Below are 16,973 nucleotides of genomic sequence, written 5' to 3'. Positions count from 1 at the left end.
AGTGGTCCGAGTCGATGTTGGGACCACGAAGCGTACGCACATCAAAAACACTGGAAACAGTTGATCGATGAAAAATGTGAGAAGTCGGTTCACAACTACGCCTTCTTCCCACATAACTCAAGTTTGAATTCCATCTTATTCCTTCACTTTATGACCTATACATTAGGAACAAATGAAAATAGCAGAATAAAGCTTAACAACAAATATTTTATTTATATATTTTCAAGTTCCCTGATATCGAATATAAAGAACTCAGCTTAACCCTTTATCTAATAATTCACCGAAAATTGCGGGGAATCTCTCAGATATGATAATGTAAATTAGAGGCAATCTTTTTTTCTAATAGTGTGTCTCAGTACCGAAAATGGTTACAATCGAAAATTTCCAAGAGTATAAAATGTTCGGTTGCACCCGAACATAGCCGTTATCTTATAAATTGAAATTGAAATTTGACATTACTAAATATAAGTAAGGCATCCGCAAATTAAAAACTGTAGTGTTTCATCGAAGTATTGGAATTTTAAAAGCCAAAACAACTATGAGGCATCTGCTGGGCTTGTAGCTCCTAACTGTCATTTGCGCGCATGTTCAATTTCTCTTATTTCGCTTTGCAAATGTCGCAAGCACACCGAAAAATCAAATGTGTGATTAATCAATTTTCTTATGAATCTGGGTCAAATTTTAACATCTAAATGGGTAGGTTCGGCTGAGCAAGTCATATTGAGCAAATAAAAAACAACAAAAAATTACGTAAAATCAATTGAAATTTTAGTAAATTGAGAAATTTCACACCCGACGCAATCTAGTATTTACCAAGCTATGGATATCGCCAATAACAATAGAGCTTATCTCCAAATGCGTCGTAATAGCAACGGCACACAACAAACAACAACACCCAAGCAAATATGCGAAATTGGCTTAGGCCTGGTCGAAAGTCATTTGCTCGTTTCTTGCGCATTTCAGACGCTCGAAATATTTACAACAAAAACAACGGAAGTTTTCTGAAATTGAGCCGAGAGGAAGCTGCGACGCGCAGGTAACCGCTGACTGCACATGTGACAGATGCTGCGCCCTGTGCGGCCGCCAACCAACGCAGTCGAGGCGGCGGCTCATTGAAGGCGTAAAAGCGAAATTTGTAGTCATTCGCGCTGATGCCAATTGGCGCACAACCACATCTGCACACACCATCATGCTTAAATGAATATATGTGTGTATGTATATATGTACAGCAATGCGCGCAGCGACAGTTCATGTGCGACGCATGCGCGTCGACTTTTTTGACAATTATTTGCTATTGCAGTGACCAACATTTAAGTTTTTACTTTTGATGAGAAACGCGTGATGGCGTCAGCCAAGAAACAAGGAAAACAAGTAGCATTGACTGCTATCATAATTGCCTCAAAATGTTTCTGCTTAACGCGGTCGTCGCTGACAGCAAGCGCTTTATGACAACTGCGGCTGCGCTCCATTGCGTCTTTTTGCTTTTATGGGCCATTTTTTCCATGTTTCGCTTTTCTTGCTGTTTTCGGCCTTTTCTCCGTTATAGACGCGTATACGGAGTTTTTATGTCCCTTCAGTTTATTTATTTTTCGCATTATTTCTGTTGTTGTTTTTGTTTTTGTATGATTTGTGTTTTGTTTTCGCGCCAGTTTACGAGCTGTGCGTGCGCGCGTTCAACACTTTTCAGCATTACTGTGGTCGCCGTCAGCGTGCGTCTTTGACGCTTCATTCACTAAATTTTTCTGGCGCGCTGCTACACTGTTACCGCTGCTGCTGTAGCGGCTGCTGCTGGTTTTATTTAATTTTTCGGTAAAAATGTTTTGTAATTGCTTTTTCGGCACTGCACCGCAGCAGAGCTGAGGCGTTGAAAGCGGCAGCGACGAACTCCAACTATCTCAGTACTTTTTAGGAACCAGTATAAAAGGGTGTCTTTCTCGAGACAAGTACATCAAATTCATCTTAACGCTCTCGAGCATTGCACGCACGCGCAACGCAACGAATTATTCAACTGAAAGTGACGCGCTAACGAATTCGAAACATATTTTTTCGGTGTGTTATCAAATAAGAAATTTTTGTGAAAATGAAAGTGTTCGCCATCTTCGCCACCACCGCCCTGCTCTTTGTCAGCTGCGCTTGGGCCGCGCCAAGTGTACAAGATAATCGTGTCGAAGGTGAAAATGGTAGCTCATTGGCGCTTGCCGCCCGCTACCTTGGCAGCTGTTTCGAAGCTGAGGATATGACCACTTGCTTCGCCGTTAAGGGTATTACGGCATTGAATCGCGCTGCTAGAAGTAACAACATCGAACTCGCCAATGGCATTTCATTCAAAAGGTGTGTCTGAGTGCATGTGATGTACATAAACACAAAATAAAACTATAAACTAATACATTGCCTAACGACAAGCAACGCAATAACTACGATTATATATTTGAACGCCGAATTATGCAAGTGATTACCTAACCCATAAAGGATGTGATAACAGTTTAGTGAAAATATTCGTATGAGTTGGTCGACTGAGTAACACTGAATTAAAAATCGAAAACAAGACATATCCAAAAAGATGGTGATACCGTTAAACTGCTGGAATTAGCACTTAATCGTGCTGTATATATTTCCCAGTTGAGGATAGTTTATATTATTGACATTATTGTCATTATCACATAAAAATAAACCCAAATTGTGATACAACGTGAAATCATTACCGATTTTTCTCTTTCCAATAGAAAGGTTCAATTTACATTTTTTTTTTGGTTACACGCCAAAGCCTCAACACAGTTATCCAATTAAATGTAATCAAAAATGTGTGGATATAATATTAAGGAAATAAAACCTCCAGTCAAACTGTCCGTATTTGTTTGCAACAGACCATTGCTCTTCGTTCGATTCACCACTCTCTTAGAATATCAAAAACAACTTATAGGAGCAAAGCTTCTAAATGTCTAAATAATTGATTTATTAATTAAAAGAGAAGTAGGATTAAAAGAGAAGGAGGATTTATAGTTTTCATAGTCTACGAATTATGGAATGCTCTTATATGCAAGTTGGCGGAGTCTTTGAATATTAATTTCATCCATTGTTTTTTATAATTTTAATTTTTTGCATTTATTTTAATGTTGACCACATTATCAACTTTGTTTTCGCAGAGATTCTGGTTCGTCCGTGGCACGCAGCGGTAAAGCTTTAAGTGAAAACGAAATATACGCACAATTACCTGAAAATGCTGATGAACGCAGCGGACGCTTGGTCGACATCGCAATGCAGAACGTTGCTGATTTCTTGGTCTCCCACAGTTTGGAGATGAAAATTCCCGCTGAAGCTACACAAGAAATGGCACGCGCACTCGATGAAGGTGAGACTCATCAAAAACATAGTAGTTAGCAAGAGAAATCCCAGATTTTGCTTTTACACAAATTCAATGGGTTCATACATTTAAAATATGATTCCCTTAAATTAATTGGTTTGATATGATATCATCTGCCTTTGTTGTAGGTCGCGGCAAATTGAAGAAGATGATGGGTCCTATTGCTATCGCTATTGGTGCCAAACTCTTCGCTGTCGTACCCATTGTGCTCGGTGCTTTGGCACTGCTCACCACCAAGGCTGTGATTGTAGCCAAGATCGCTTTGTTGTTAGCACTCATTGTCAGTGGCTCTCGTCTGTTCGGCGGTTTGGGCAATAAGTTCGGTGGTGCTCTTGGCAGTGGCTACAATGCGGCCGGTTGGTCAGGTGGCAACTCAGCTGGTTGGTCTTCGGGCGCTGCATCATCATATCCATATGCACGCAGCTTGGATGCCCAACAGTTGGCTTACAGTGAACAAGCTCCCGCAGTCAACGACGAAGAAGCCGAAGAGGAGCAGCTCTAAATGCTTATTGTAGGGGTGTTCACCATCGCATGGGAAATGCCAAAAATGTGCCTTCATTAAAATTTACATTATACTAAATATTTCAATGTATACTTTGTAGTTCGTAGTAATTTATTAAAGTTGAAGATACTTATTTAAAAACATTACTTAAACGATTTGAAAACTAACTGCTAATGAGTACTAGGTACTTAGACCGATATGTATTAATATTTGTTAGTATTCAGTTATTCAGCATGTACAAAGAATAGCGAATAAAGTTCGAAATTATAAATCATAAACAAATTGTTTGGATTTCAAACCTCATGGTGGTAAAAATTTAATGATAAGAATGTAATTTTATGCATAGGATAAATTAATAAATTATAATTATAGATAAATTAAATTAAGCATAAACCAAGTTATTTTAGAATCCGTAAATAAATTATGGTTAAACTAATTAGTTTATCATAAATTATGAAGATATCAAGTGTTCATTTTAGCGCAATCTGTTTGTCATCAGCATAACTTATGAGACAACACTGTCCAATTTGAAGAGCATATTTTACCACATTGTCATTTCAACAAAACCAAAAATTTTGGCCTATATATTCAGCATACAATCCTCTAGAAAATTAATAAATATAGTATATGGAAGTTGGCAGGAATTAGGTCGGATTTTAACTATTTTTGCCACTAAGCAACACTAAATCAAATATCTAACGTTCACTTTTTTTGCTAAGATATATTATATATTAACCGATATATACGGTATAAAGTCCATCGGAAGTTTGAAAACATTATATAATGTATATAGGGGCTAGAGGAAATATTGACCCGATTTTGCTCATTTTCGGCACATAGGCACACTATTAGAAAGAATACATATCCTTTGAATTTTTTCAAATACCTTCGAATATTTGCATATATATTGTAAAGAGGACGAATGAAATTTGAATTTGAGGTATATGGATAGGCTTGATTGTGAACCGATTTCGCTAATTTTCAAACTATATCATTCGGATGCCAAAAAACTGTTATGAGCCGAATTTCGTTGGCATTGGTCGAGTAATAAAACAACTCTAATGTAGGTACTCAAGAGTATACTCTACTTAATACAACTTGTTAGTGACACAGAGCTCCCACAAAGCTTTCAAAATAATTTTAGAATTGCGTATTAAAAGTTTATACTAAGGTTTTATTAAAAGTTTAAATAAATCATGAAGTTTGTTTGCTTTTGGACATACATTTGAACTTCCCTAACTCGAATCACCATAATTCTCAAAAAAACTTCGAGTTACAGAGACTTCAAATTATAGAAGTTTTCATTAAAACAGACAATTTTTCAAAAAGCTGTAACAAATAGATCTATACACAGTTTTATTGATTTATTCCGCATAAAGTTTTATGTACATATGTATGTTAAAACATTTATCCATAAGATATAGAGGGACGCTTTTAAAATTCTACCTCGATAGTAAAATTTTAAATATTTTATTATTATGCCCTGGTCGAAAAGTTCGATTTATAGAAGGAATTTTTTATGAAATTTGACTTATATAGCCAATTCAAGAGTGCGAGTTATGGAGATCTTTGAGTTATAGAAGTTCAACCGAACCAGGATAGATAGAAGGCCTTCCTCTCCGAATATCTAAGGAACTTATACCCTTAATTTACATTAGTATGTATTTGACTCAGAGTGCCTCTCTCCTAAAGTTTTGATGAAATTCGTCGCTTAAAGGGATATGATAAATTGTGGTCCTGTAGTACTGCAGTTCGGTTACCTGTAATAATATCGCCATTTCGGTATAAACCGCAAGTATACAAGTGGGATATTTCATTCAGAATCATAACATGGAAATGGAAATGCTATACACATTCTTACATTCACTCATGTGTCATCGTCAGAGGTAAGCAAGATTTTGAGCCTGACGGGTGTACCCAGTCGGGTATGTATGTGATTGGCGTTGCAACCGTTTAGCCGGTTATAGCCGAATCGACGATAGTGCGCCACCTGTCTCTCTCCTTCGCAGTTCGGCGCCAGTTGGAGATCCCAAGTGTAACCAGGTCGCTCTCCACCTGGTCCCTCCAACGGAGTGGAGGCCTTCCCCTTCCTCGGCTTCCTCCGGCGGGTACTGCATCGAACACTTTCAGGGCTGGAGTGTTTTCGTCCATTCGGACAACATGACCTAGCCAGCGTAGCCGCTGTCTTTTTATTCGCTGAACTATGTCAATGTCGTCGTATAACTCGTACAGCTCATCGTTCCATCGTCTGCGGTATTCGCCGTTGCCAATGTTCTGAGGACCATAAATCTTGCGCAAAATTTTCCTCTCGAAAACTCCTAGTGTCGTCTCATCTGATGTTGACATCGTCCAAGCTTCTGCACCGTAAAGCAGGACGGGAATGATAAGCGACTTGTAGAGCTTGATTTTGGTTCGTCGAGAGAGGACTTTACTGTTCAATTGCCTACTCAGTCCAAAGTAGCACCTGTTGGCAAGAGTTATTCTGCGCAAGATTTCGAGGCTGACATTGTTCGTGTTGTTGATGCTGGTTCCCAGGTATACGAAATTATCTACGACCTCGAAGTTATGACTGTCAACAGTAACGTGGGAGCCAAGACGCGAATGCGCCGACTGTTTGTTTGATGACAGGAGATATTTCGTCTTGTCCTCATTCACCTCCAGACCCATTCGCTTCGCCTCCTTATCCATGCGGGAAAAAGCAGAACAAACGGCGCAGTCGGGTATACCCAGCAGTAAATCGGTCTAGGTCAAAACTACCGCATGACTATCTCATTGGTGGATTTAAATCTAAACCTCTCAAGGTCCGCCGATGTGACGCTTAGTCATCTTCTATCGAACGCATTCGTAGCTGATTCCATGTGGCACAACATTGGATATCCATATATGTAGTGGAAATAAGAAACATAGAGTATCAATTGACCCACTCCGTTTTGCACCCGCTCGGAGCCTGTCATAAAATCTTCAGCACTGCTTTGGCGCTTGGCCTTTGTTGTGTTTTGTGTGTAATATATTCTGACAACGCAAAATGAGTGCGTATAGCAAGTGCAACGTACGTACATATATTTGTACTTAAACCGTAAACACATCCGTGCAAATAATGTTTGGTATGTGTACTTGTCATATGTACAAGTACGTACATGAGCATAATATAGCTGCATATGTGTATGTATTGCAGAAAATAAAGTATTTTTGGTTGGTAGAGTTGATGGCAAGACACCTGAATGAGCGAATGAGTCTAAAGTACTTGATGGTACCGTAAAACGAGCAAAGCCTCAAAACGAGAACTGTGTGTGCGCAGTGAATCGCAAATTACCGAAATTGTGGAATGCTAAGTATGTTGTTGAACTTACATAGTTGCTTGAGACTGCTATGGTATTACCGTTTACTGCTCATTTTCCAATTTCGTTTATTGTGCGATACCTCTATCTGACTGATTTCAAGTTCCTTGCTTAATGGATTTCAAAATTATAGACCTTTTGTATTTTTTGGAAGCGCAAATACCAAAATGTAGCCAATTGCAACAGAAACCTATATTTGCCAAAGTTTATCATTTCCGAAAGCCACGGGAAACTTTACAAATGGAATGTGGAATTTTAAAATTATGATTAATGAATTAATTGAAATTTATATTCAATAACGAAAAATAAATATTTTAAAATTAGATATAAATTACGTTTTTAAACTAACTTCTTCGATGTTGTAATAAAATACATATAAGAGAATAATACGAGTCCATGATTTTTTTTTTTTAATTTTAGTATTTTGTTTGGTGACATAAATACCACTAGTAAATTTTCCATTGATTTAAGCCATAACATCTCGTGAATGGTTATTTGACTTAATCAGACAAATTTAAATTATTTTATTTAAAAGTTTCGCTCCATAATTTCTGATTGGTGCGCTGCCTGAATAGTACACAGAACCTAAAACCGCGTTATTTTAACTCCTTATTACACGTCATCTGCCTCACTTTCGTCAAGAGGAGAACTCGACTTGGACATTATTATAGAAATATGACTGATCGCATTCTTTGCTCGACCTTAGTACCCCTGTATGTAAGGATCGCTTGTAGCTTGCACATAGTTTTCCAAGGTTGTACAGTTTGCTACAAAATAACTTGAGTAAAAATTGAGATATCTTAACGAAACTTGGAACAACGAAGATGGACAAAATTGAACCATTGCCACGCCAACAAAATGGCGAAAACCAAAAACCTATAAAGTGTCATAACTAAGCCATAAATAAAGTTATAAAAGTAAAATTTGGAATAAAGGATCTCACTAGGAAGGGGCATGTTTGGATGCAAATCGGTTATTTGTATATATCTCGCAAATCAATGAAACTATATAAACCAAACTTTGTGCAGTCGGTTCTCTTACGTACCCCAACACACCCAGGCCCATCTCCCATACGAAGGTTGGTTTGAAAATTACTAAAAGTGGGTTAACTCACTAACGAAAAACGTCAGAAACACTAAATTTTACAGAAGAAATAGCAGAAGGAAGCTGCACTCAATTTTTTTTACAAAATGAAAAATGGGCGTGGCATCGCCCACTTATGGGTCCAAAACCATATCTCAGGAACCACTCAACAGATTTCAATGAAATTCGGTTTGTAATATTTTCTTGACACCCTGGTAACACGGATAAAAAATGGACGAAATAGGTTCACAACCACGACTACTTTCCTTATAACTCAATTTTGAATTCCGTCTTATTCCTTCACTTTATAATGTAAACATAAGGAAACAAATAGTGCATATTATTTCTGGCTTCACTTGTGAAAAAATTGTCGAAAATGCACTATAACTTTTCAAGGCCTCAGATATCGAACATGTTGAACTCAGCGCCTAAGGGTAAATTTTAACCGAAAATATGAGTAAATCTCTCAGATAATTTAATTTAATTCAGAGGAAATTGTTTTCTTCTAATAGTGTGTCTCTGTTCCAAAAATCATTAAAATCGGCTCTCCTAGCTCCCATATACCTAATTATAGGTTTTTCAAAAATACGGTGAGCTTTATTCCGCATATATGTATTGGTGAATATGTGAGATATCTTAGCAAAATTAAGTGAGCGTATAGTCTTGGATGTTGTGTACCTTGCTGGTGAAAATTAATGAAATCGGTTCAGGAATTACCTCAGCCCTCATATACTATATATGACGATTTTCGTTATTCTATTAACTTTACACAAATACTACATTTATAGTGTGGCATCACCTTCTTTTTTATATCGAATATGAGGAACTCAGCGCTTCTAATTTTTTTTTACCGAAAATATAGGTAAGTCTCACAGATATTTTGAATGAATTCAGAGGGAATATGTTTCTTCTAATAATATGTCTCCGTGCCAAAAATGAGTGATATCGGGTCATAACTTCTTCTATCTCCCATTTACTTAATATTACGGTTTTCAAACCTTCAATGGACTTTATACCATATATGTGTAAGTGAGTCAAATTGTTTGTTATATTAATAAAATTAAATTAATAAATTCCAAAAGTATAAAATGTTAGCCCTTCCTTACTTGTTAACCTAACCTTTGTAAGGGAGGTGGGCGTGGCTATTATCCCATTATATAAATTTTTATGTTGTGTAATGGGACACGTAATAGAAATGGCTGCAGAAAGTTTGGTTGATATATAATAGGTTGATAAAAAAATTACATCCGGATACGCCCCTTCCTAGTGCGATCCTTTATACCAAATTTTACTTTTATAGCTTTAGTTATGACACTATATAGGTTTTTCGGACTGACAGACATCCTGATCATTTTTGTATATATAACCCTATATCTAACTCGTTTAGACTTACAAACCGTTATGTGAACAAAACTATAATACTCTCTTAGCAACTTTTGTTGAGATGTGAAAACATTTAGAAGGAGATATAGAAAAACCAATGGATATATTAGTCATATCATCAAACAAGTCGGCTTGTGTACAAGTATACTTCAAGAGAAATGAAGATAATTCTACATAAAATTTCAATACATTACTGCTTTGTTGATTGAAGATTCGCTGACCATTCCAAAATACCACAATTTAACGGCTCCTTCAAGAGGAAAACTGCTGACTTCCAATAATCTTAAATTATTGTATTTTATATATTTATTGCAAAAAGTTAGAAGTGGAAACAAAGTCTGGAGAATTAAGTGCTTAAGCAATCATCGCATAAAGCAGATGAGTCCATAACCAAAACACAGGTGAATAACTACATATATGTACATATTTATATACTTGGTAGCCTTGGCACAGAATAACCGACATGACCATTCAAGAGCACTTCACTTGTAACTGTGTGTGTCAACAATGAATTGACCAAAAATAGCAAGAAGAAGAAACGAACAAAACGAACGAAAAAGAAATTTTATTGAAATCGAAAGCACTAGAATGCGAGGAAAGGAAAAGAATCTGGGCCATTGAGACACAATGAACGGGCACAAAATCACATAAAGCCAAATGCAGTAGAATGTCAATTACCCAAAGCGCTTTTGTGAGCGGGGGTGTGCTGTGCGCGCTGGTCAACTGCCAACTGGCTGAGCAGAGGAATGGTAAAAGACCAGCTTATGCTATGGAAGACGAAGTGGTTTGCAAGTACCGTTTAACAACGGCTAATAGAATAATTTGTGCGTAACTACACATGTGCAAACACACTCATTTGCGCTTGTATTTACAATTGCCATTAAGGGACACCGGCAAAATATTAATAAACTGCTGACTTTCATAGAAACGAATGATGAAATTAATTCAGTCACTCGTCCGACTGTATGTGTGTATATGTGTGTGTGTGTTGTGTTTGCGCTGGGTGGGTGATAGGCGACGCATAAATTTATGAAAAAGAACTTGGAACAGATAATCCACTGCGGCTTCGGTGACTGTATGCGCACGAGTTCATATTTGTGGCTAGCGGCTAGTGGCTAGCGCCCAGTGGCCAGCAGTCATAATTGAATAAAATCACGTACATGGGCTTGCAGCGCAATATGCGCGTGTGTGCGTGTGACACATATACGCCCAGGCATCCGTGACGCATATTAATGATTATGAAAATGCAACAACAATTCCACTGAAATAGGACAATTGCTAACGAAATATAGTTTTACAAATTATTTTCGTTTTTTTTTTTTGTTTTTGTTGGTTTGTCCACATTTATTTTCTAACTTTTCGATGTTAACTTAGCACTGTCACGGCTAAGCACTGTGCGTTGGCGACTTCCCTTTCGTTTGGGTGGCAGGTGTAGCAACAACAATAAACCGCCAGAAGCGTGACAAATTGCCAAAAGAAGTTGCCGAGGTGGCGAAAGAAAGGAAAATAAGGCAAGCTAGACGCCGAATTTGGCGCTTGCAGGCAGCAAACCTAACACTCAAAGTGCTGATGTTACTGTTGCTGTTGCTTTTGCTGGCAGCCATGCCGTTATGGACAAGAAATTCATTCGCTTTGGATATGTGTGTCGAAAAAATCGGAATCCAAAAATCAAAAGCGAACGGTTAGCGTACGGCGCGCTGGTGAGCGCGGACAGCGGGCTGCGGCGGGCGGTTAAGCCAGCAGCATTGCGTATTGGTCAGCAAAGTGATAGCACTAACACTGGTCGTATAGTACTAATGGCAATTTGTATTTTGCTTATTTGAAATGCAACGTCGCGTACCTGACGCTTCGCTGTGACACCCCACCACCGCTCTCCAGCCTTTTGATTCCTCTAATTCACTTAGCATGCACTAATATGCGTGTGTTCGTACGTATGTACGTGATATTATTGGTTGCGTATTTTGGCGTTTGCATATTTTCTTTCTTTCCGATTTCTAGTTGACAAAATAGGAATTGGAAAAAGTTGGAACTTTTTCGGCCACGAATTGCCTAAGCGCGTCGAGCTAACTGCGACACTTCATTACGCGACAACTCAATACACCGCTATACGATTAGCTGCATTTCGATTTGATAGATTCCCCTCGTATAAATACTCGTGCTTGGCACTTAATCAATCACAAAACAATTTCAACCTTCAAACGGTGTGTGCTGTGTGATCAACCCACAATAAAACGGATTAATTAGTTAAATTAATTAACAAAAATTAAAAAAACTCAAAACAAAATGTGTTCGAAATTCGTTTGTGCCGTACTCATCGCGTCCTTCGTCTGCAGCGCTGCCGCTTTGCCCTCACTGCAACAGCTGGATAACAGCGAAAAGGATGTCATTGGTTTGATCAATAGAATCGACAGTGCCGACTCGCTCCCACTGTTCGGTGGTATGCGTGTAGAACGCACTGAAACTGGTCGCTCATTCGGAGCCTCCGCCAAGGGTGTTGAATCGGTTGATGAGCGCGTCGAACGTTATCTGGCTACACACGAATTGAACTTCGCTCTGCCCGGTGATGAGGATGAGGAAAGCGAAAACGAATATGCTGGCCGTGCTATGGAGGGTAAGAAGAAGAAAAAAACAAACGAAAATTAAACAATTGAAAATGAAGAAGTTGTGTAGTGCAAATCAGAACAAGTGAAATTACAAAATATAATTTCGTGATGAAATTAAATATCAGTTAATTAAATATCAATAACAGTTAAAGAGTCCAGCAGTTGATTCATAATTTATTCAAATGAAAAGAGCAAACGGTTTATTGCTCATTGATATTAATTTATAATAATTATTATTAAAATTAACGGAATAATATTAATTTTTTAAATATTTTTTAAAGAATTATGGTGAAAAAATTTGAGTATACTATTAACATTTAATTAGCAAATATTAAAATTGATTTCAAACCATTAGCTAAATTCAAGTTAAAGTAAAATTAATTAAAAAAAAACATCTTTTTTATAATCCTTTTTCAAATTTTAATTATTTTTTAGAAAACACTATAATAATTTTGTACTTTGCTTCTCTTAAACATTCTATATCAATTATATACAGCTGGCAATATTACGCAGCCTTCCCAATCATTAATACATACTACACACGCATTAATGCAGCCGAGACTCATAGCAACGATAATATGTTCACTGAAACTCGGTTGCATATTGCCGCTGCTGTGACATAAATCAATGGCAGCAAACCGCTATAAATGTCGCCTACTAGTCGCGCCACCGCCTGCTGCAATATCAACAGGTTCATTCACCATTGTGGCACCATTTCCAATACAAAACTTTGTACAATAACTTTTATACGCTGAACTTCGACATTAACTTAATTGAGTAATAATCGTAACGGTAATTACGGCCTTCTGGCCACTAGCATGTACGGCTTGACGTTACTGCAGTCCCGGGTGCCAATGCTGTTCTATATGCACAGCGACATGCAGCTAGAAAATGGAGCGAATGCAATAGCTGAGCAAAGAACAACAGAACAGTTGCTGGTCGAATACACTTCCACCAGCAGTTGGCAGTTGAAGACAGTGTGTTCAAAATGCAATTTATTGTTGCACAAATGGCATTAACCTGCACACGCATACACTCTCTGCTTGCAAATTCTTTTACACATTTGCATTCTCAAATGCATACATATATGTATGAGTGTGTGTTCGTGGTTTGCATTGGCAATTTAAATGAGCACAAAGGCCTGTGTAATCTTCGTGCTGAGCAAATAATGATAAAATGAAAAACCGTTACACAGCGCATATTGCTCGTTGATTATACTCTCCCTACTATTAGAAGGCAACAGCACTAAGCAAAACAATTTCAGCACAGAAGCGTGCATTCTGCATATAGTCGCTTCTTTTTTGTGCTTACTCTACACTGAGTCTCGTTATGGATTAGCTGGGGATTTCGACATTTATTAACCCGCCTTAAAGCCATATGTACATAACACATGTGTGGGAGTTAACCATAAGTTTGCCTTCAGCCCCAACAGTGCTTTGAGGCTTATTTATAGCGTTACTCAATAGCCATTCACTTAACCCTACAAAACTTGATACTCTACTGAAAAGCTGTCAAACTGTCACATATAACTATTAATACACACGACGCGTTCGTATGCAATGTTTGGGTGTGCGCCTTTGCGGCTTGCCACAAAAGCTTCGTACATTTATTTAATGTGCTAGTAAGCCAAGCCTGCTTTCAACTCTTCAACAGCGAGTTCTTTGACAGCTGGATTCAACCCAATGTACTTGTCTAATCCCCATACAACACTTTCAAACTTTTGCTTCAACACTTTGCCTTGTACCACTAACTTTTCCCTCCCTCAGCTCTCCAGGCAACCTCAAACATTCCCCACACTAAATAACTAGTTGGCCCCAAGGGAGTTGCTGACTTTGGCGCAACACGCGCAACTTTAGTGGTTTGTGGTTTGCAATCCTTTTCGTATCTAAGGCAACGCGTTGCTGCGTCAATATCACCAAGCTGTAGTGCGCTTCAAGGCACATGAACTTCAATTGCCTGGCAACGCAAAATCCTTAAAGGAATGATTTAATTTATTAAAACCTTTAGAATTTATGTAAACCGTACATGTTTAGTGTGGTTAATGTACATAACTAATCCGTTGAATTCCCGATGCTATGGTTATCGCAGCTCCAGTAAGTCAAACTGTATTTCATTACATTTAATGCTACAAATTTGTGCATAATTCTGCACACAAATTGACTATTTCTAATGGAATGGAAAAATAAAAAATAAAATTTCCAGCGAAATTTTTTGTGCCGCGCCACAACCAAACTTCAGCACTAAGCAGCTATTTCCAGCTAAAAGCACGATTTCAAGTCGTATAAAAGTTTTGTGCATTACGCATCGAGCAAAGGTGAAGCTAAAGTCATAAAGCACACAACACGCAGTGCTGACTTGCAACATTTTGTGGCAACAAAGTAGCACATTAGATGCGCGCCGCGAGAGCGTTAAAGTCATTAAAAAGATAGCTTTTGATAATTAGCGAAGGCTATATTACCATCACGATGGAAGCAACAAACATCTTTCAAACTGCACTTCTATTCTTAGATGAATACAGAATATGCCTATCGCTGTTAAAAGAATTATACCAACTCACTTTAAGCTTCCGCAGATTGTATCGACCTTCAAGCAGCTTATTGCCACAGCAAAACCACAAAGTAATCCGAACGAAAGCTTTAAAGTCGCGCTTAGCCAACTTAAATTGTTGAAATTTTCGCAAACTTGCTGCCATTTTCTTATCTCACTCGGCAAGCACTTCACCTTGCAACACTGTCTCAACAAAACAAGCTCAGCCTTTCGCGCATTACGTCACTTCAACCAACTGCCGCACCAACGTACAACAGTCGGTAAGGCAGCAAAAAAGTTGCTTCGATATTAAGTGCTAATGATGTAGAAAGTCATTGCCGCCGCTTTTTACACCGCATTCATGCTGCCAGCACTGTTGCTGCCGCGTTTTAAAACTTTCGCCGCTTTCTTGCTGCAAAAGTTGCATGCGTCGCGGTTGTTTGTGCTCTGGCGCATTAGCTGTTTGCATACTTTTAGGATACTTTTGGGAACCTCGTGTTTATCTTCAGCAGCCATGGTTGCCACACACTTATCGGTTGCTCTCTACGCTGTTGAAACTGAATAAGTTTGCGTTTGCGAGAATGGCAATTCCTTAAGTGTTGCACAAATTCAACTTTAATGACATCACGCAACTTTCCGCATAATATGGCTACGTGAGCATAGAAATCTTTGTATTTGCTTTTTATTTAATTTCTCACCTTTATGGTTGTTCATTGAAATGAATATGCATGTATAGTATATATGAATTGACAACTCTATAACAGCAGTTAACTAGCGCTCATATTTTGCACCAACAATTAAAAATTTAGCATAGCTTCAGACGTCCGCAACTTGGCGCTTTTGAATTGTTTCTTGAAACAATTAACTTTTGTTGCAGACCCATTAGCACTTCATTTACGAAAATTAGTGTGACTAAGTTTGAACACGCCGCAACATTTGCTAACCACAACTTTTCATTGCAGAATCCCGCAGCAAGAAAATGAAGAAGATGCTCCTGCCCCTGCTCCTGATCTTGAAGCTGAAGAAGGCTGTGCTCTGCAAGATTGCTTTCAGCATCGTGAAATTCATCTCCCTCAAGAGTTTGGCCATCTCCATTCTGGCTCTGATCCTTGCTGGTGCGTAAAGTTTTTAAATGCGAATGCTTCAACTGTTCATTATCCACTAAACCTTTGTATTTGTATTTTTCACACATTTTAGGCGCCACTTTCTTCAAGGACTTGTTGGGCAAGAAGAAGGAACACATCACCACCGCTTACATCACCGGCAGCCCATTGAACGCTGAGATCGTGCACTCCGACTGGAACCGCAACGGTCAGGCTGCTGCCTCTGACTTGGCCTACAACCAATATGGTTTGGCTCAACCCTTCTAAATGTCTACAACACAAAACAAGCGAATCGACAACGGCACAACCCGCCGCTAGACTACTTTTAGCTAGCTTTACACATCACTTCTCCCGCCTATCCTATCTCCTTCCTTCCTATATTATTGAATGCTATGAAAGTTGATCATTTTTCATATTTCCATAATTTTCTATTGATCAACATAAGAATGACTAAATTTTAGTTAATTTATAAAACTTAATATTTATAAATATTTATTTGTAGTCGAGTACTTAGTTTTTAGTTAGTGAAAACTATGCGATACCAAAAACCAAACAAATCAAAAGCAAACGCAAATGCAAATGCAAAAATGCAAAACATAAAAAATTACAAAAAAAAAAATAATAAAGAAAATCGAATAATATTTATTTCATAAAAATACATATATAAATAATTTTATTTATTTAAACACTTTGCACGAAAAAAGGAGTGGCGTCCTCCATGAACTTTGTCAATCAATCAGCAATATTGCAGTCACCGCTTAAAAGTCGATTACTGCTATTATTAACCCATTAGACTGCTATTAATTTACATTAATCATTATGTGCAACTTACAGTTAAGTGTTTGCTATGCATAATTAAGTTAAGCTCAGGTTTCGTTCACGTTAAATATTTCCGAATAAAACTTTTGTGGCTTTGCTGCTCACAGTTTTCATTGTGGAATATTTGCAGCAAGTTGACTTTGTGTCAACACAGCTACCCAGGACAATATCATTAAATGACCATTATTTGCAGATTCATGTACATAAGCAGACAATAAACTTAAACTTAACAATAACATGGATTTAATTCTTAAG

At 37.9% G+C, this 16,973-nt stretch overlaps 2 protein-coding genes across 2 annotated transcripts; both read left to right on the top strand.

Annotated features, from left to right (window-relative positions):
* The first annotated feature begins 1,938 nt into the window (after positions 1-1,938).
* Positions 1,939-4,145, top strand: LOC105212402 (uncharacterized). The gene is made up of 3 exons (XM_011184344.3): positions 1,939-2,331; positions 3,144-3,349; positions 3,490-4,145. The coding sequence occupies exons 1-3, from the start codon at positions 2,081-2,083 to the stop codon at positions 3,861-3,863; spliced, it is 831 nt and encodes a 276-aa protein (XP_011182646.1). The 5' UTR covers positions 1,939-2,080; the 3' UTR covers positions 3,864-4,145.
* Positions 4,146-11,873: 7,728 nt separating this feature from the next.
* On the top strand, positions 11,874-16,559 carry LOC105212403 (uncharacterized). Its single transcript, XM_011184345.3, has 3 exons — positions 11,874-12,278; positions 15,759-15,911; positions 15,994-16,559. Exons 1-3 carry the CDS (start codon positions 11,951-11,953, stop codon positions 16,164-16,166), a joined length of 654 nt encoding a protein of 217 aa, XP_011182647.1. The 5' UTR covers positions 11,874-11,950; the 3' UTR covers positions 16,167-16,559.
* Positions 16,560-16,973: the final 414 nt, after the last annotated feature.

The sequence above is a fragment of the Zeugodacus cucurbitae genome, chromosome 2, assembly GCF_028554725.1.
Source record: "Zeugodacus cucurbitae isolate PBARC_wt_2022May chromosome 2, idZeuCucr1.2, whole genome shotgun sequence".
Taxonomy (NCBI): domain Eukaryota; kingdom Metazoa; phylum Arthropoda; class Insecta; order Diptera; family Tephritidae; genus Zeugodacus; species Zeugodacus cucurbitae.
This window is presented reverse-complemented; position numbering and strand designations above follow the sequence as displayed.